This window comes from Mauremys mutica, chromosome 12 (genome assembly GCF_020497125.1).
Source record: "Mauremys mutica isolate MM-2020 ecotype Southern chromosome 12, ASM2049712v1, whole genome shotgun sequence".
Lineage (NCBI taxonomy): Eukaryota > Metazoa > Chordata > Testudines > Geoemydidae > Mauremys > Mauremys mutica.
The window spans coordinates 55568396-55588675 of record NC_059083.1 but is presented as its reverse complement, the minus strand read 5'-3'; the positions used below and the strand labels follow the sequence as shown (position 1 = coordinate 55588675).

The following is a 20280-nucleotide window of genomic DNA, read 5'->3' as shown; positions in this document are numbered from 1 at the left end:
GCACGTCTCCTGTCTGCTCAGGGACATGGTGGCTTCTATGTACGACGCCCCTTTAATGCTGAAAGAAGCTACCGGTGCCCATGGGACGTGGGGCCCCAGGGGGCAGGGGGCTGCAGTGCAATCCCTTGACCGCTAGGACCCAGAAGCCGCCGGGATGCGGCTCTGGGAGCCATCGCTGGGGTCACTCACGCCTGGCACCAGGAAGTGAATTGCTCTCGTTGCAGTGACTGGGGCGCTCTGGGGAGCCCACGCAAGGTCCGCGAGCCCCGGCGGCTGCTGCTGCGGACCCCGGAGCCCTGGCTGCAGCCGGGAGAGGTGAATCTCGAGCAGTAACATTTCGGCTGCTCCCAGGAGCCTCTCCCAGGGCAGAGACCCCAGCCTGGCCAGGACCCCCCCTTCCCGGCCCCAGCCCCTGCTCCCAGGGCGGGCACCGCTTGGAGGGAAGGTAAGAGAGACCTGCCCATCCCCCACCCGCAGGGAGCGGTGCCCCCGGTGCCACCCGGGCTGCAGGGGGAGGGTTTGGCCCCAGGCTGCTCCCAGCGGAGCTGGCTGCGATTCCTGCCCTGTGCCCAGGGAAGCTGCCGCCAGCTCCCATTGTTTGCAGGGCGGGTGGAGCCAGCGCGCGCCCTGGCGGGGCTGGGACAGCGACACGTGGGGGCACAGAGGGGGTGGGAGCCAGAAGGGGGCTGAAGAGGGACAGGGGTGTGTGGGCCGGAGGGATTTAGAGGTGAATAGGGATAGGGCGGGGCATGGGAGCAGGAAGGGGGCTGAAGAGGGATGGGGGGGTGGGGACAGGGATGCAGGGGCCGGGATGGGGATGAAGGGAGGCTGAGGGAACACACAAGAATCGGGGCAGGGGGGAAATTCTGGGGCTCGGGGGAACAGAGCTGGAAAAGAGGGAAGCTCTGGGGGGAGAAAAAGAAGGAAAAGGGGGGATGTGGGGAGAGGGGCTGTGGGGGAGACTGAAGGGAGAATATGAGAGCAAGAGGAGACTGGCTGTGGAAGGGAGAGCAGAGGGTCAGAGAAGAGAGAGGGATGGTGAGAGATAGAATGGCAGCTCCCCCAGCCTTTGGGATGGGGTGGGGGGCTGCCCAGCCCAGCCCCTGGTGGGGAATTTTTTCCCCCAGAAATGAATGGTTAAACAAGGAGGGGGTGGATAGGGGATTTACCCATAAGGACTCAGTATTTATAAGGGAAATTTGCTCCCCCAACATACACCCTGCTCCCAATTTATTTTTGGATATTTTTAAGACAATCTCATTATTTAGGGGTCTGATTCCTGTATGTTAAATGCTTGGAGTTCACAGGACTCAGCAGCATCCTACTCAGATTTCTGTGCAGGATTTTGGGTCAAACCAGAGTCGCTGCTAGCGACAGCAGGCAGGGAATCCAACTGGTATTTATTTTGGTTTGGTTCAGATTCAGTTCCATTCAATATATTGGGTTTCATTTCTGGTTCTAGCCACCCAAAGAAACAAAAATAAAAGTCCAGTTACCAGTTTAAATCTTATTTCAATCTTAGTGAAGGTAAATTAAATAAAGAGAGCTGCAGCTTAAAATGGAACCTGTTTTGATTTTTGATGATTTATTTATTTTTTAACTTTAACTTTACATGAATTTTCCTGGATTTTTTTGTTGTCAAATAAATACGATTTTTTTTAATGAACAATTTGGCTGAACAACCTAAAATAATGTCTTTCAACATTTACTTTGCCATATTGGACCTCTGCAGTGAAAGGATTCATTTGAGGCCTGGAAATTTTCTTTCAACACTCACTTGTGTTGCTGGAACTACCAGTACATTTTTTGCTAGTTGATTCAGCTTGGGCAAGACATTTTTTGGATGTTCCCAGTAGTTTGTTCTTATTGAGAAATGGCTCATTTGCGAATGAATCAAGAATTGGCCCAATCCTTTTCTGGGCTTTCCTTCGTCCAGACATCACTTCCTTTTTAGAGATTTCAGAAGCTTTCAGAAGAAGTTCCAATGTATCTTTCAATTTCAGACGTGTCTGACAGATTCTATGACATCATTACTTCTGACTGAAGCTTTTCCATCTTCTTCCATGTTTTGGTGTAATGAAATTTTGCCTTGACTTTGTCCTCCTCTGCTAGTTGGGGGTGGAGGTGGGCATCAGACAGTGCTGGGGTGGGGGGAAGGAGTTGAGAGTGGGCCCTGCAGCTGGCTTCAGTGGGGAAGGGAGTTTGGAGCATGAACCCTGCCTCAAGTGGGAGGGAGGAGCTGCCCCAGGGGGTGGAGATGGTGGGCGGAGGCCTGTCTAAGGGGAGAAGGTTGGGGAGCCGTTACTTTTGCCCTTGGGCTTGAAGAGACATTAAGAGCTTCAGGGCCCAGGGAGCATCCCCCCTCTTCTCTCTCCAGGGGGGGCATCTCAGAGATGATTCCTCTACCTCTGGGCCCCCCTTCTGCCTCCCATGGTGTGCAGGAAGCTACCAAGCTTCCCCTCGTCCTCCCTGTGCTTGTGGGCTGGCCCACTTCTATTCTCATTCTCTTCTCACTATCCTGGGGCAGGCTGTTGTGGGAGCCATCACCAGACCGTTGGCTAATTAGGTTCTTCTCTTAAAATTAAAATGAGATCACTGCATTTTTTTTATATTGAGCTTAAAATCATGCTGAATCTTTATTTTAACTGGTCCTCTCTGTCCCACCCACTTTTTTTTTCAGTTCAGTTCAGTCAGTAAATAAAAACTATGGTTCAGTTTTGGTTCCAGTATGAAATTCCAGTTTGGACTGATTCTCTGGTTCCAGTGTGAGTCCAGATGGCAAATGAAATCAGCATTGGCCTGATTGTCCCTGGGGGCTGCAGGAGCAGCACATGGAGGCTCGGTCATTAGTGGCCCACACCAGAGGGCTCTGGTAGCTAAAGCAGAGGAGGCTGGTGTCAGTCTCTGTGCTCAGGATACTAGAGCCTTGGATCTAGCTGGACTTCCTGGGGCAAATGCTGCTGCCTCCATTGTGATCTGGTAGCCCAGGCTGTGCAGGTGCCCTGCAGGGTCTGTGCTGGGATAGACCATCATTAAAGACCCTGTGTGCCCAGCCAAGGGAGGACTTTCTCCTGTGGCTGAAACTAGCCCCTAGTGCAGCCCCGGGCTCTGTCGGAGACTCCAGGTGATGAGCGAGACCTGGGGTAAAGTGCTGGGGATGGACAGGAAAGTGACTCTGCACAAATGGCCCCTCCTCACCCCATCTCTGCTCCCAGCTGTCTGTGAGTCCCAGAGCTGCTGCCCTTGATACATCCTGTCACACACCTGTTAGCCCTGGCAGTAGCTATTAGAGAGGAAAGCTCACAGGAATGGCAGGACAGTAACCAGTTCTTCCATGCAGAAGGGAAAGGGGAGAGACTGGCAGGGGCAGCAAGAGCAATCAGTGGAGAGGGAGGTTCCCAGCACCCAGCCCTGCCCAGCTCCATTTCCTGCAGCACCCCGGGGCAGATTGACTTTCCTGGGAAGAAGGTGAGGAGCAGAGAGAGGAAAAGCCAGTTCCTGCCTCTACCTAGTCCCCGCGCTGCTGGGGGAATGTGCTTTCCTGGGGACAGTGTCTGGGGGATCACCAAAGTAGCTCCTTTGATTCTGCTCTTTTCTAGTGCTTGGCTCAGAGACTCTGTTACTGAGACAGTTTAAAAGTATCTTCTGGGTTTAGTCCCTGTGAAAGGGGTCAGGTCTGTGTTGTAATAATGTCACTGAGGGTTTGCCCTGCATGGCAGAGTCTAGAGCAGGGGTCGGCAACCTGCGGCTCCCGGCTCGCCAGGGTAAGCACCCTGGCGGGCCGGGCCGGTTTGTTTATCTGCCGCGTCGGCAACTTCGGCCGATCGCGGCTCCCACTGGCCGCGGTTCGCAGTCCCAGGCCAATGCGGGAGGCAGGAAGCCACGGCCAGAACATCCCTCGGCTCGCGCCGCTTCCTGCCTCCCGCATTGGCCTGGGACCACGAACCGCGGCCAGTGGGAGCCGCGATCGGCCGAAGTTGCCGACGCGGCAGATAAACAAACCGGGCCGGCCCGCCAGGGTGCTTACCCTGGCGAGCCGGGAGCCGCAGGTTGCCGACCCCTGGTCTAGAGTGTCTGTCTGCAGGGAAAGACTCTGGGGGGAATTGGGGTGTGAAATGGACTAACACTATTCAGAAAATTTCCCTTCTCACCCTGACAGGCTGCAGAATAAGGACAACGTGTTGCTCCAGATCATCCCATTTTCCTAGGGTACGGGGAAGGGAAATGGCTGTGGTGGAGCCAGCTCAGGTATGGGATTTTGGGGGGAGCTGCTGGGGAGGGTTGTTGTGGAGAGGGCGGGGCAGGCAGGGATGAGGACAGGGTGTGTTTAATCTGCTGGGACATGCTCAGCCTAGGGCCTGATTTATAAACAGGCCTAATGTGGGGAGCAGAGTGAACATTCCACCATTTCTGAAACAGGAAACAACCCCCTGGACAGGGCTGGGAAAACAGACCAGAGTGCTGGAGCCTGAATGCACTAGGTAGAGGCTGCGGTGAAATACAAAGGGAAGGTGCTGGGATTCCTGTCTCTGTTCCCTGCATGGAGCTCTGCTTCCCACATCAGCCCATAGGCAGTAGGTGTGTGGTAAATAAGAAGACCCTTCCCTCCTCCCTCTGCTGGGAGGGACAAGGAGCTCTCACCTTTTCTCTATTCCCTGGAGCCTCCTGGCCACTCTGAGCAGGGTGGGGGTGGGATTCTGCTCCTCTGGCCCTCCCAGAGCTGTCCTATTTGTATGCTTCTTCCCACATGAATAGTGGGATTGTGGCTGGGGCAGCAGGTACTGAGTGGGAAGCACCTGTTTTTTCAGATGCCGGTGACCTTCGAGGAGGTGGCTGTGTATTTCACCGAGGGGCAGGGGGCTCTGCTGGACCCTGGTCAGAGAGCCCTCTACAGGGATGTCATGCAGGAGAATTATGAGACTGTGACCTCTCTGGGTAAGGATTCCTGGCCCCTCAGCTATTTGAAGCCCTGGAGCCTGCATTTCAGCACCTGGCCAGGTTCTTCCCTAGCCAGTTACATTAGAGGGGACTGAGTCTCATAGTCCACAGCTCCAGTGTAAGAGAGCCATTCATCTCCATACCCCCTCCAATGGAATAGGGGAGTCATGGACCTAATGGACATGCTAATTTATCCCCATCCCTCCAGCTCTCATGAGGCAGGAGCAGTGTATTATCCTATCTGCATTAATTCTCACTCACACGCAGGATCTCTGTGCACCTCCCTTCATGGAAATAGCTCCATGTGTGAGGAGGGCTCTGGCCTCTGAAGGTTTAGATGTATCCAGGGGTTTAACACCAAAACTGTTTGTGCCACAGCAAGTCCCCCAGAGCCCACAGATCATGAAAACGCCTAATGAGGGTGTGACAACTCCCCCCTCCTCCAGACATTTGCTTCTCCCAACGGGGCTCAGAGACCATATTCCCATCCATTCAGATCCTATAACCCCCCAGTAATTCATGAGGTCAGTTTAAACTCAAGATGTGCCCATTGTGACAAATACTTCACCAATCCTCAGTGCACTCTGATCATGCCTGATTTCGTCCCCATAGCAGGATTTCCTATTCCCAAACCTGACCTGATCGCCCGGCTGGAAGCAGGAGAAGAGCCGTGGGTCCCGGATCTCCAGGCCTCCAAGGAAATAAAGATCTCAAGAGGTAACCATGCAGGTGAGGAGTCAGTGACACAGAAACTATCTTGCAAAAGAAGGAAAAAGCTGAAAATCCCCAAAATCTGGTGTGAGCCCCCTCAGTTCTGTCTCATCCCACCCAGGTTAGGCTGTGGTCAGCAGGTGTCATATGGCATCATCATGGCAGATATCGCTCATAGCTTCCCACCCACCCTGTTAGCTGTCAGGATTTTTATCCCTGACTTCACTTCCCTGTGAGTGTTTGAATGGGATGTAGAGGCAGAATCCAAATTCTCAGTCTTCCAACAGCTTATGCATTGTTTTCCCTCTCTGCTATTTCCCTTTCTGTATTTTCTACCAGCCCAGGAAATTACTCCTGCCTGAATTCTCTCTCTCCTCCAGCAGGTGATGAGACAATGAGTGAGAACAAGGAGGGGAATCCACAACAGGAATGTTCTGAGCAAGTGGAACTGCAAGGGAGCATATTGAGAAGAGCGGATGGGAATTTTTTCCAATGCTTCGAAGAGAGAAAAGCCTGGAGTAATTGGCACAGGTCAGAAAGGAAGCTGGGAAATTGCCAAAGAAAGCAAGTAGATGAATCCATTGAAAGTGGGAGAGAAGGCAAGGATTCCAAGGAAACCACAGCCCAGCTGACAAATCACAAAGGAAAGAAACCCTGTAAATGCTTGGACTGTGGTAAAAGCTTCAGTGGGAGCTCAAATCTTATTAACCATGGGAGACTGCATACGGGAGAGAGACCCTATAAATGCCTTGAGTGTGGGAACAGCTTCAGTAATGTCTCAGGACGTTTTTGCCATAGCAGAATCCACACAGGAGAGAGACCATATAAATGCCTTCAGTGTAGGAAGAGTTTCACTGTATCATCAGTCCTTATTATTCATCAGAGAACCCACACAGGAGAGAAACCCTATAAATGTCTTGAGTGTGGGAAAAGTTTCCGTGCACGATCAGCCCTTATTGTACATCAGAGAACCCACACAGGAGAGAAACCCTATAAATGCTTGGACTGTGGGAAAAGTTTCTGTCAGAGCTCACATCTTATTAGCCACGCAAGAATCCACATGAGAGAGAGACCATATAAATGTCTTGAGTGTGGGAAAAGTTTTATTGCAGCATCAGCCCTTATTACACATCAGAGAACCCACACGGGAGAGAAACCCTATAAATGCTTGGAGTGTGGTGCAAGCTTCAGTCGGAGCTCAAATCTTATTACCCATTGGAGACTACACACGGGAGAGAGACCCTATAAATGCCTTGAGTGTGGGAAAAGTTTCAGTGCACCATCAGCCCTTATTGTACATCAGAGAACCCACACAGGAGAGAAACCCTATAAATGCTTGGACTGTGGTAAAAGCTTCAGTTGGAGCTCAAATCTTATTGCCAATGAGAGACTGCACACGGGAGAGAGACCCTATATATGTTTGGATTGTGGGAAAAGCCTCAGTCAGCACGCAAGCCATATTAAGCATGGGAGAATCCACAAGGGGAAGAAACTGTGAAAATGCCTCCACTGTGAGAAAAGTTTCAGTCAGAATTCACACCATAGTAGACATCTGACAATTCAGACAACAGAGAAACCCCATAAATGCTTGGATGATTGGAAAAGCTTCAATCCAATGTCATACCTTTCTAAACATTGGAGAATTCACATGAAACAGAATCTATAAATGCCTCAGCTGTGGAAAAAGTTCAATTCAAAGATCAAACCACACTTCACACCTGACAATCTACACAGGACAGAGAACCCATAAAAACTTGGATTATGGGAAATGCTTTGGTAACTTCAGGAAAAGATTCAGTCTGAGCTCACACATTAGTCCCCATTGGATAATGCACAGAAGAAAGAGCTTGAATGTGTGGGTACCTTCATTTGGTGCTCACATGGCATGCATCATCAGCAAATCTACAAAAGGAAGAGGCCTTTCAGATGTCCTTAGCATGGAAAATGCTTCTGTGTGTCCATTGTGGTGTTAGCTCCAACTGGAGAGAAATTCCTCAGTGCCATGACTAGGGCTGGCCATAATAAAAACTCCATTTCCTAATTTTCCTGCACAGCAGTGGCATTTGGCTCCCAGTTATCCAGCTGCCCATGTCTGGGGGCAGGTTCCAGCAGCAACTGATCCTGAGCTGATCAGGGAAACTCTGGCTTTGCCTGGTTTAAGCAAAGCCCAGGAAGAGGAGGAGAAGTCCCGATCAGTCCCTCCTCCCTGCTGCAGCCCTGGCTGCTGAACTGATGGGCCTTCCTGCCTCCTGCAAACCTGCTGGGGGAGAGGAGAGAGAAATTCCTCCAGAAGCTCCCTCTGCCTGGATGAAGTTCCACCCTTCCTTCCCTTCCCTTCCCAGGCATGATTCCTCTCCCATGGAGAGGGATACTTGGGCCAGGCCCCACATTCACTCTGGACAACTTTCCCCACCCCTCATCTTCCAGTAATATTCCTGGGCTGGGCTCCCCCACTTACCTGGAGCTGGTCCCTGCACGGTGAGTGTCCCTGGGGCTGGCAATACTTGCCCTCTCTAAATCCCCTAAGGTGCTGGGTTCCGGAGGATCAAATATGAAGGGACCAGGAGGGATGGGTTTTGGGGAGGAAACTGGGGGATTGAATGATTGGGTCTGGTGAATGTGGAAAGCAAAGGGTGCTGAGTGCAGGGGAAATAAAATGTTAGGGATCATGGGGTAAGAGAGGAGGGTATGGGAAAGAGAGGTGCTTCCTCTTATCAGTCACATTCTCGGCCCCTTTTCCCTGCCTTCTCTGCGTTCAGAAAGCACCAATGAGAGGGACTGATATCCATAATCTCTTTTGTGAGAGGTGTAAAGGCCTCGGGATCCCACCTCTGCCTCCACAGCATCAGCCTCCAAGAGTCTGTCTGTGGTGGGAAAAGTGGTTGGGATTAGCTAGCAAATCTCCCCTGACCCTCCTCCACTTTTCCTAATCTAGACTGACCCCAACTTTATTGTATATACTGATTTCACCCTTCTCCCTCCCCCCCCCGCCCCCATTAGCAGAGTGATTGCTAGAGTTACTGAGTTCCCCCTTTGGGGAGAGAGTGTCCCATTCTCACATAGTCTCACATTGCTCCAGGTTATGCCAAAAAACATTTTATATATATATATTGACTCCCTTAGAGACCAGAATTAAATAGATTCTAAAAGTTCTGGAGCAGGGTTAGGAAAATGTGGTATTTTGGGCTCTGTGTTATTTAAGGGTGATAGGGTGAGTAGAGGGGATTCCCTTCTCTCCCCCTTCACTGTCACACTCCACCCTGACACAGCAGCCCCTGTCTGAGCCATGGAGAGTTTATCCTCTCCCCATTCTACCCACCACCTCCCAGCATGGCACTTCCAACAGTGTTCTTTGCTCTCCATGCTTAAGCATCACACTTTGATTTATTTGCTCCTGACTCAGACTCCTGAGGGCTAGAGATGAAAGTGTCCCAGACCTGGAGGGGGGAATTCAAATGAACTCCAAACTCGGTTTGAGCTTTCTGAGCTAAAATCACTATTTCCATCTCTTGGTAAAGTGGCTTCTGGGCTTTTTCCAGCCAAGTCCAGAACATTCATAGATGGGCAGATTTTGGATTTGGTTTGTTTTTGTTTCTTTTTTCCTTTTGTCCAATGTCTAGTTGGAAGCCGGTTTCCTTTTGTCCAATGTCTAGTTGGCAGCCGGTATCAAGCAGAGTGCCCCAAGGGTTGGTCCTGGGGCCGGTTTTGTTCAATATCTTCATTAATGATCTGGAGAATGGCGTGGACTGCACCCTTAGCAAGTTTGCAGATGACACTAAACTGGGAGGAGTGGTAGATACGCTGGAGGATAGGGTTAGGATACAGAGGGACCTAGACAAATTAGAGGACTGGGCCAAAAGAAACCTGATGAGTTTCAAGTTCAAGTGCAGAGTCCTGCACTTAGGACGGAATAATCCCATTCACTGTTACAGACTAGGGACCGAATGGCTAGGAAGCAGTTGTGCAGAAAAGGACCTAGGGGTTACAGTAGACAAGGAGCTGGATAAGAGTCAACAGTGTGCCCTTGTTGCCAAGAAGGCTAATGGCATTTTGGGCTATATAAGTAGGGGCATTGCCAGCAGATCGAGGGACGTGATCATTCCCTTCTATTGGACATTGGTGAGGCCTCATCTGGAGTACTGTGTCCAGTTTTGAGCCCCACACTACAAGAAGGATGTACAAAAATTGGAAAGAGTCCAGCGGAGGGCAACAAAAATGATTAGGGGGCTGGAGCACATGACTTATGAGGAGAGGCTGAGGGAACTGGGATTGTTTAGTCTGCAGAAGAGAAGAATGAGGTGGGATTTGATAACTGCTTTCAACTATCTGAAAGGGGGTTCCAAAGAGGATGGATCTAGACTGTTCTCAGTGGTACCAGATGACAGAACAAGGAGTAATAGTTTCAAGTTGCAGTGGAGGAGGTTTAGGTTAGATATTAGGAAAAACTTTTTCACTAAGAGGGTGGTGAAGCACTAGAATGGGTTACCTAGGGAGGTGGTGGAATCTCCTTCCTTAAAGGTTTTTAAGGTCAGGCTTGACAAATCCCTGGCTGGGATGATTTATTTGGGAATTGTTCCTGCTTTGGGGGTTGGACTAGATGACCTCCTGAGGTCCCTTCCAACCCTGATATCCTATGATTTGTGGCATTAGGACAGTGGTAAAACTTTTGTAAATGACACAATCAAGTAATGAGGAGGTGCTGAGTAAAGCAGGTTTAGCCAGTTCAGAAGCAAATGGATAAATTTGCTTTTTCTTCTTTTGGGAGTTATGATTGTGTGGGATTTAATTTTATGAACCTGGGTGTTTTGTAGCCCACCTTGTACTGTTGGTTTTCCTCTCTTCCTCAAGGCTGTTTGGTCACATACTTTGATATTAGTTTAGATTGACAGGATGTAGCACAAGTTTATTGGGGACTTTATGAGACAAATTATCATTTTCCAGAAGAGTCTTTTTTATTTTATTTTAACCTTTATGCTTTGTCATGAGATATTTGTGGTGTTTGAATAATGAAAATTATCAATATCTCTGAGCACGAATACCTAGCTTGAGTGCTAGATTCGTATTCCGAGAGGCCGAGTCTGATCAGGGCATGGAGTTATTCCCTGACCCCTTCAGAGATATGAGATACAGTCAAGATGGGGAGAGGGTGGGGAGAGAGAGGTGGGAAACTGCAGTCTTGTCTATTGGGAGACAGACAGCTGAGGCTGAGAACTGTGAACTTGCTGCACCAATGCCAGAGAGAGACAAGTATTGCCCTATGAGTGCCGGGTGAAGCCATCCATGAAATCTAAAGGGCTACAAATGATACCCCAAGAGGGATGATGAGGCAAGGGGGCAGTGTCTCCCAATTACTAAGAGGATGAGCCTGGGCAGAGACAAGTAGGAAGCTGGAGAAGCCAACACATCTGGTCCAGCCTTCAAGCCAGGCTGACCCCCCGCATTGAGGCCAGAAGAAGACGACCAGCCTGACAGCCCAGCTGGTCCCTCCCCCTGCCCACCCATCTACCACTCTGTCCTGTGTGGGGACAACAGCGACTCACTCTGCCCGACTCACCCCACACCGCATCACTCTAATCTAAACTCCTTGAATTCCCTGCCCTCGGAGTGTTTGCTTTGTGACTGGGTCCCAGCATCTCTCATGGGTTCTCTGCACTTTTCTACCAATTTGTAAATGTTGCTCTGTTGCTGGTGCATGGGGGATTTGGGCACAGCAATGTGCTGGGCATGTAAAGTATGGAGCTGGGATGGGCGTGGGAAGAGGAGTCTGTCTTTGTTCCTCCTTTGGAAGTAGAATTTAGTTTCTCACACACCAACTGTAGTTTGTTTTACATTAAATACCCAGCAGATTCATAGTGGAGGTTAATCATAAAAGCAATGCAAACATGGTCTGGTGCAGAACTGCATAGCGAGGTCACCCATACAATGTGTGTATGTTTCAACCCAAGACTCCTGCTTTCTCAACCTTACCACCTACCTAATTCTAGCTCAGACCCATTTCAATCAAATGGGGCCATTGGCAGTAGTAAAATTGAACATGTGAGTGAGGTTTAGCAGAACAGGAAGTTTAGAGTGGTAGGTTTGGGAGTCTCTCTCTGTTGATACTCGGCCTGTTCCACATACCACAACTTTCCCCAAATTCAGTCTTGTCTGGCTACAAAATAATCATGTCTGAGTTAATACCATGAATATTTGTAATACAGCAGAAGCCAGAGGCTCCACAGAAGACTATGGCCATGTTGTGCTAGGTGCTGTATATACACATCATGAGAGAGAGCTCCTAAGGGAAAGAGCTTACGGTCTCAATATGCAGAACAACCAACTTAATGATTTTGTAAATGTCAGGAGTGACTATGTAATCTAAAGGGCTACCAGTGATGCCCCAAGAGGAATGATATGGGGAGGGGGCAGCACCTCCAGATTGCTGAGAGAACGAGGCTCTGCCCTTGAAGCAGGTATTCAACTTCTGTTATTGGCAAATACAGATTGTTCTTCCCCCACAATTACAGCACTTACTCCTAGAGCGCAGGATACATTTTCTGAGAAAAGTAAATCTGCTACTGGCTTTAGCAATAAACATTAACAATGGGTCTGTTCAGACATTTAGCACTGACTGTCAGACCCTGCCATGGAGTGATACCATTCAAAGCCCCATACTGTTCTGATTAAAGTATTTTAGTGCTTGTGGGCCCAGATTATATTAAACTGATTTTTAAAGTACATTAGATTTTGGGTACGTTTTTCAAAACCATCTTTTCCAAAATGAGTTAGGGTTGGATTTTTAAAGGTATTAGGCACTTGAGGATGCAGATAGGGGCCTAGTGGGGTTATCAAAGGAGGTTAGACACCAGGGGCTAATTTAGGTGCCTAGCTGCTACTTTTGCTTTAGGTACCCGATTCTGATATTTAGATGTCACTGATCCTCAACCCCTTCTCCCCACTTAGCTGTTGCCTAACTCTGAAGGTGTTGAAAGAGCCTATGCACCTACATTTCTGTCATTTAAATCCCCCAAGTGCCTACAGATCTGGTACTGGGCATGCTCCCAGCTGCCTCAGGCTAGGCGCACAGATCCCTATTTCATATCTAAACCCCAGCCCACTCCTCACGCTAAGTGTTCCCTGGCCTATCTTGCATGGGGCTGCCCCACTGCCCACTCAAGTTTATCCCAGGCCCCTGCCCTATGTTGGGGGGGGAGGGACACCGAGGCAAAATTTGATGTTGAAACGCACATAGCACAATGCCTCTCACTCAATTTTGGCCCCAGAGCCTCCTCTCCCTTCCTCCATCATAACTGCGGTGGGACATTCGGGCCTATCTGGTGTGTGAAGAGCATCAGCCCTGGAACCAGACCCGCTGGTGCTTCACCGCTGACATCCAGGCACAGCATGGGGAGCTGCTGTCAGTGCCCACATGGGAGCCGAGGGGCAGAGGGGCACACAGGAGGGGGTTTTGCCTTCTGCTCAGGGATGGGTTAATCCAGCCCTACGAATAATCAGAGGAACCTGATGGCAAAGTGCTGACAGATGCAGGGCCCGAGTTAGGGGGAGAAGACCGAAACAAAGGTAAAGGTGGGGGAGTAGCATTGTATGTCAATAATGAGGTAAACTGTAATGAAATAACTAGTAATGGAATGGATAATACGGAGTCTGGGCAATGGTCACATTAGGGAAGAAAACTACTAGAGCCTCCCCTGGGATAGTGATTGGGGTGTGCTATAGACCGCCGGGATCTAGCCTGGATATGGATAGAGAACTCTTTGATGTTTTTAAGGAGGTAAATACTAATAGGAACTGTATGATCATGGGAGACTTTAACTTCCCTGATATAGATTGGGGAACAAATGCTAGTAATAATAATAGGGCTCAGCTTTTCCTAGACGTGATAGCTGATGAATTCCTTCATCAAGTAGTAGCTGAACCGACGAGGGGGGGATGCCATTTTAGATTTGGTTTTGGTGAGTAGTGAGGATCTTGTTGAGGAAATGGTTGTAGGGGACAACCTTGGCTCGAGTGATCATGAGCTAATTCGGTTCAAAATAAATGGAAGGATAAACAAAATTGCATCTGAGACTAAGGTTTACGATTTCAAAAGGGCTAACTTTACTAAATTAAGGCGACTAGTTAGGGAAGTGGATTGGACTAACATATTTAGGGATCTAAAGGCGGAAGACGCCTGGGATTATTTCAGGTTGAAGTTGCAGGAGCTGTCAGAGGCCTGTATCCCGAGAAAGGGAAAACGGTCCTTAGGTAGCAGTTTTAGACCGAGCTGGATGAGCAAGCGTCTCAGAGGGATGATTAAGAAAAAACAGAAAGCGTACAAGGAGTGGAAGATGGGAGGGATCAGCAAAGAAACCTACCTTATTGAGGTCAGAGGGTGTAGGGATGCAGTGAGAAAGGCCAAAAGCCGGGTAGAGATGGACCTTGCGAAGGGAATTAAAACCAATAGTAAAAGGTTTTTTAGCCATATAAATAGGAAGAAAACCAAGAAAGAAGAAGTGGGACCGCTTAAAACTGTAAACGGAGTGGAGATTAAGGATAAGCTAGGCATGGCACAATATCTAAACTAATATTTTGCCTCGGTCTTTAATGAGGCTAATGAAGGGTTTAGGAATAGTGGCAGAGTGACTGATGGGAATGAAGGTGCGGGGTTGGAAATTACAGTATCCGAGGTAGAAGCCAAACTTGAACAGCTTAACGGTAGTAAATTAGGCGGCCCGGATAATCTTCATCCTAGAATATTAAAGGAATTGGCGAGTGAAATTGCAAGCCCGTTAACGATAATTTTTAACTAATCTCTAAACTCGGGGGTTGTACCCTTTGACTGGAGATTAGCTAATATAGTTCCTATTTTCAAGAAGGGGAAAAAAAGTGACCCGGGTAACTACAGGCCTGTTAGTTTAACATCTGTAGTATGTAAAGTCATGGAAAAAATATTAAAGGAGAGAGTAGTTACGGACCTTGAGGTCAATGGCAATTGGGACAAATTACAACATGGTTTTACGAAAGGTAGATCGTGCCAAACCAACCTGATCTCCTTCTTTGAGAAAGTAACAGATTTTTTAGACAAGGGAAATGCGGTGGATCTAATATATCTTGATTTCAGTAAGGCATTTGATACGGTACCGCATGAAGAATTACTGGTTAAATTGGAAAAGATGGGGATCAAAATGAAAATCCAGAGGTGGATAAGGAACTGGTTAAAGGGGAGACTGCAGCGGGTCGTATTGAAAGGTGATCTGTCGGGTTGGAGGGAGGTTACCAGTGGAGTTCCTCAAGGTTCGGTTTTGGGTCCGATCTTATTCAATCTATTTATCACTGACCTCGGAACCAAAAGTAGGAGTGGGCTGATAAAGTTTGCGGATGACACGAAGTTGGGAGGTATTGCCAATTCGGAGAACGATCGGGATATCCTCCAGGGAGATTTGGATGACCTTGTAAACTGGAGTATTAGTAATAGGATGAAATTCAATAGTGAGAAGTGTAAGGTTATGCATTTAGGGATGACTAACAGGAATTTTAGTTATAAGCTGGGGACGCACTAGTTGGAAGTAACGGAAGAGGAGAAGGACCTCGGAGTCCTGGTTGATCGCAGGATCAATGTGATGTGGCCGTTAAAAAAGCTAATGTGGTCTTGGGATGCATTAGGCGAGGTATTTCTAGTAGAGATAAGGAGGTGCTAGTCCCATTATACAAGACGTTGGTGAGACCTCATTTGGAGTACTGTGTGCAGTTTTGGTCTCCCATGTTTAAGAAGGATGAATTCAAACTGGAATGGGTACAAAGAAGGGCCACTAGAATGATCCGAGGAATGGAAAGCCTGTCGTATGAAAGGAGACTTGAGGAGCTCGGTTTGTTTTCTTTAACCAAAAGAAGGTTGAGAGGAGATATGATTGCTCTCTTTAAATATATCAGAGGGATAAATACCAGGGAGGGAGAGGAATTATTTCAGCTCAGTACTAATGTGGACACGAGAACAAATGGATATAAATTGGCAGTCGGAAAGTTTAGACTTGAAATTAGACGAAGGTTTCTAACCATCAGGGGAGTGAAATTCTGGAACAGCCTACTGAGGGAAACAGTGGGGGCGAAGGACCTATCTGGTTTTAAGATTAAGCTTGATAAGTTTATGGAGGGAATGGTTTGATAGGATAACGTGATTTAGTCAATAGGTCAATAACGTGCGACCACTGGTAATTAGTACCGAGGGTCAATGTTGGGATATTGAAAGTCTTTTTCCTGAGTGTCTGGCTGGAGAGTCTTGCCCGCATGCTCGGAGTTCAGCTGATCGCCATATTTGGGGTCGGGAAGGAATTTTCCTCCAGGGTAGATTGGCAGTGGCCCTGGAGGTTTTTCACCTTCCTCCGCAGCATGGGGCAGGGGTCGCTTGCTGGAGGATTATCTGCTACTTGAAGTCTTTAAATCAGGATTTGGGGACTTCAACAGCTGAGTCAAGGGAGAGAATTATTTCAGGAGTGGGTGGGTCAGCTTTTGTGGCCTGCATCTTGCGGGAGGTCAGACTAGATGATCATAATGGTTCCTTCTGATCTTAAGTTCTATGATTCTATGATTAATTCTGGCCCAGGGCTAGTAGCCAGTGACCCTAGTGTGGAGACAGGAGACCATCTCTGACAAACTGCTCCCTGTGCCAGTCTGTTATCAGAATGAATCACACACTGAGTCAGTGTCACCGAGAAACATGCCACCTGCAGCTCCTGGTCCTGAGCTGCCACTCTAGGAGCAGGACCCATCACCTATGTGCCCCTGTTGATACTGGGGACTCTCTGGAACAATCCCCAGTCTCCATAGAAACCTCCTTTCTTCTACTTCCTGGGGATCTGCACGTCTCCTTTCTGCCCATTGACACAGTGGCGTCTATGCATGATGCCCCTTAATGCTGTGAGAAGCCGCCCCCGCCCAGGGGCCATGGGGCCCCAGGAGGCAGGGTCTGGGGGCAGGTGACTGCAGTGGAATCAGTTGGTCGCTAGGACCCAGGAGCAGCTGGGATGCGGCACTGGGAGCGATCGCTGGGGTCACTCAGTCCTGGCAGCAGGATGTGAATCTCACTCGCTGCAGTGACTCTGGGGCGCTGTGGGGAGCCCGCGCTCCTTGCAAGATCCCCGAACCCCGGCGGCAGCCGGGAGAACTGAATCTCACACTACAATGGCCAGTATGAGGTACTGCAAGTCCCACTTCCCTAGCCTGAGCTCCATGCTGGGTGGGTGGGGAGAGGGGGTCAGATGCTGCATGCAAGTCCCACTCCCCTACCACCCACGAGTTCTTTGCTGGGTGGAGTGAAGTGAGCCAGATGCTGCATGCAAGTCCCACTCCCCTATGATCACCGCCCTGAGCTCCTTGCTGGGTGTGTGTGGGGAGGGGCCAGATGTTGCATGCAAGTCCCATTCCCGTCCCGTCCCCCCTCCTCCCCAGCTCCTTGCTGGTTGGGTGGGAGGAAGGGGCCAGATGCATTCCCATTCCTCTATGACCTGTGAAGGAAGGCTGAAAGAATTGGGTTTGTTTAGTTTGGAAAAGAGAAGACTGGGAGGATATGATAGCAGTTTTCAGGTATCTAAAAGGGTGTCATAAGGAGGAGGGAGAAAACTTTTTCACCTTAGCCTCTAAGGTTAGAACAAGAAGCAATGGGCTTAAACTGCAGCAAGGGAGGTTTAGGTTGGACATTAGGAAAAAGTTCCTAACTGTCAGGGCAGTAGCGTAGCTGGAGGGGTTCTGTGGAAGCAGCTGCTTCCCCTCAGGCCGGCAGGCGCGGAAGCAGTGCCTGCCGGCCACATGGCCGGAGGAGCCGTGGGGCGGCAGCAGCAGCCTGGTGCGGCAGCGGCGCCTGCCGGCCAGCGCTGCCACCCGCACAGCCGGAGGAGCCGCGGGGCGGCAGCGGCAGCCTGGCGCGGCAGCAGCACCTGCTGGCCAGCGCTGCCACCTGCACGGCTGGAGGAGCCGTGGAGCGGCAGCAGCAGCCCGGTGCAGCAGCGGTGCCTGCCGGTTGGCGCTGCCACCCACACAGCTGGAGGAGCCGCAGGGCTGCAGGCCGGAGTGGAAGCTGCGCCTGCCGGCCGGTGCAGCCAAACACTGGGGCAGGAGCCGGGGACAGTCACAGGCGGCAGCGCAGGAGGGAAGGTGAACGGGGGGTGGGGGTCCGGTCTGGGGTCGTGGCCAGAGGGGTCAAGGGGGTGTGGCCAGAGGAGGAGCCAAGGGGGGCTCCTTTTTATGTTTTTTGCTCCTCCTACACTGAAAACCTGGCTACGCCACTGTGTCAAGGTGGTTAAACACTGGAAGAGATTGCCTAGGGAGGTTGTGAAATCTCCATCTCTGGAGATATTTTAGAGTAGGTTAGATAAATGTCTATCTGGGATGGTCTACTCTAGACAATATTTGGTCCTGCCATGAGGGCAAGGGATTGGACTCGATGACCTCTCAAGGTCCCTTCCAGTCCTAGAATCTATGAATCTATTTCCCCCGCCTCCCCGAGCTACTTGCTGGGTGGGTGGACGGGGGAGCGGGCCAGATGCTGCATGCAAGTCCCACTCCTCTACCCCAAGTTCCTTTCTGGGTGTGACGAAGTGGGGTTTTATTCATCTTATGTTGCCTGACGAGCTTCTAGACAAGCTAGGGGCGGCTCCTTATCTTACTACTATGGATCTCACCAAGGACTACTGGCAAGTACCTTTGGATCTGGATGCCCGACTGAAATCTGCTTTCATCACCCCTATGGAGTTATATGAGTTCCTGGTCCTACCGTTCGGCCTAAAGGGGGCACCTGCCATCTTCCAGCTCCTGGTGGACCAGTTACTCAAGGGGATGGAGAATTTTGCCCTGGAGTATATTGATGATATCTATGTTTTTAGCCAGACCTGGGAGGACCATGTGTCCCAGGTTAAAAAAGTGCTGGGCTGGCTCATGGACGCAGGTCTGACTATGGGCTTGGCTACACTTACAAATTTGCAGCGCTGCAGCAGGGTGTGAAAACACACCCTCTGCAGCGCTGCAAATTGCGGCGCTACAAAGCGCCAGTGTAGTCAAAGCCCCAGCGCTGGGAGCCGCGCTCCCAGCGCTGTCCGTTATTCCCCACAAGGAGGTGAAGTACGGACAGCGCTGGGAGAGTTTTCTCCCAGCGCTGGCGCTTTGACTACACTTAGCGCTTCAAAGCGCTGCTGCGGCAGCGCTGCCGCGGCAGCACTTTGAAATGCAAGTGTAGCCAAAGCCTATAAAAGCTGGGAAGTGCAAGGTGGAGATTGTTGTAGGAGCAGCAGTGGTCTGTATGACTATGCTATGTATAACCTGTATGCTCAAAAGATCTGTTGCACTCCTCCCACCCCTTTTGTCTCCTCTCCCTCTTTGAATACCTGTGAAGTGGCTTTCTCCCTCCCCCTCCCTCCTGGAATGCTTGTGGGATGAATGGGTTGGTTGAACAGCTGGAAGATCAGAAGAGCTCCCAGGTAGACAAGGTGTCTGGGACTCTGATTAGGCAGTGATCACACACCTAATGCATGGACACTACATGGACACTGGCCGAGATGGAGTGTGACCAGCCAGATGCATCCAAGTCATCTCTAGTCACAGGCCATGAGGAACAGGTCCTTAAAAGGGGAAGGGGCCATGTGCTCAGCAGTGCACTCACAAGCTTGTACCTCCCCTGAAGGCCCTTTGCCTGGACCACCTGGCCGTGGTTCGCTGTGTTGCATTTCATCGTGCCTCGGGAAGACTTACCTCCATCGCACCGTCCATTGCTGCGCTGTGGGACACTTACCTTCAAGGATCCTAACATCTCCAGTGCCATGCCTGTCCTGGGAGCGTGAGTATGCGAGTGTGAGTGTGACCTGCACTCCTTCTTTTGAGCTTCACTATCAATATAATAAACGTGCTGCTTTCTGCCAAACTCTGGTGGGTCATTAGTCCTCCCTAAGCTTACTATCTGGCCCAATTTCCAGTAACAAGGATGTCAGAGGTGACATACCTGGGCCACAAAGTGGGGGGCGGCTGCCTAAAGCTAGAGCCAGCCAAGGTGGAAGTGATCAGAGATTGGCCCACTCCCCAGACTAAGAAGCAGGTCCAGGCTTTCATTGGGATGGTGGGGTACTACCAGAGGTTCGTGCCCCAGTTTAGCTCCATAGCCACACCCATCACTGAGCTATGTAAGAAGAGTAAGGGTATGGCTACACTGGCGATTTGCAGCGCTGGAAAGCCTCCACCAGCGCTGCAATTAGTAAGTGGCCACACCTGCAAGGCACTTCCAGCGCTGCAACTCCCTGGCTGCAGCGCTGGCCGAACACCCCTCTCGGCATGGGGAATAAGGATTCCAGCGCTGGTGCTGCAGCGCTGGTCATCAAGTGTGGCCACACACCAGCGCTGTGATTGGCCTCCAGGGTATAAGGATGTATCCCAGAATGCCTGTTCAGCCACTCTGCTCATCAGGTCAGACTCTACTTCCCTGGCCTCAGGTGACCCGCCCTTTAAATGCCCCGGGAATTTTAAAAATCCCCTTCCTGTTTGCTCAGCCAGGTATGGAATGCAATCAGTGAATCTTTACAGGTGACCATGCCTGCACGTGGCAAACGAGCCCCAGCATGGAGCAATGGCGAGCTGATGGACCTCATCAGTGTTTGGGGGGAGGAATCTGTGCAG

The 20280-nt window shown here is 50.2% G+C and overlaps 1 protein-coding gene across 4 annotated transcripts; it reads left to right on the top strand.

Annotated features, from left to right (window-relative positions):
* Positions 1 to 204: 204 nt before the first annotated feature.
* LOC123345430 (zinc finger protein 239-like) lies at positions 205 to 19925 on the top strand. Of its 4 annotated transcripts, XM_044982306.1 has the most exons (5): positions 205 to 445; positions 4160 to 4248; positions 5551 to 5667; positions 6033 to 8127; positions 19298 to 19925. In XM_044982306.1, exon 4 carries the CDS (start codon positions 6044 to 6046, stop codon positions 7145 to 7147), a length of 1104 nt encoding a protein of 367 aa, XP_044838241.1. In that variant the 5' UTR covers positions 205 to 445; positions 4160 to 4248; positions 5551 to 5667; positions 6033 to 6043; the 3' UTR covers positions 7148 to 8127; positions 19298 to 19925. The 4 variants fall into 4 exon arrangements, with proteins under 4 accessions (XP_044838241.1, XP_044838239.1, XP_044838238.1 ...); XM_044982304.1 differs by lacking the exons at positions 205 to 445; positions 4160 to 4248 and adding an exon at positions 4882 to 4935; XM_044982303.1 differs by lacking the exons at positions 205 to 445; positions 4160 to 4248 and adding an exon at positions 4882 to 4935 and having other exon boundaries at positions 6030 to 8127.
* Positions 19926 to 20280: the final 355 nt, after the last annotated feature.

What these genes read in the sequence shown, in the direction of transcription:
- LOC123345430 (XM_044982303.1), top strand. Translation starts at nt 4,902, where the DNA reads ATGCAGGAGAATTATGAGACTGTGACCTCTCTGG. An exon ending in TGAGACTGTGACCTCTCTGG is followed by an intron (nt 4,936 to 5,550) that starts GTAAGGATTCCT and finishes TCGTCCCCATAG; the next exon opens with CAGGATTTCCTATTCCCAAA. An exon ending in CTCAAGAGGTAACCATGCAG is followed by an intron (nt 5,668 to 6,029) that starts GTGAGGAGTCAG and finishes TCTCTCCTCCAG; the next exon opens with CAGGTGATGAGACAATGAGT.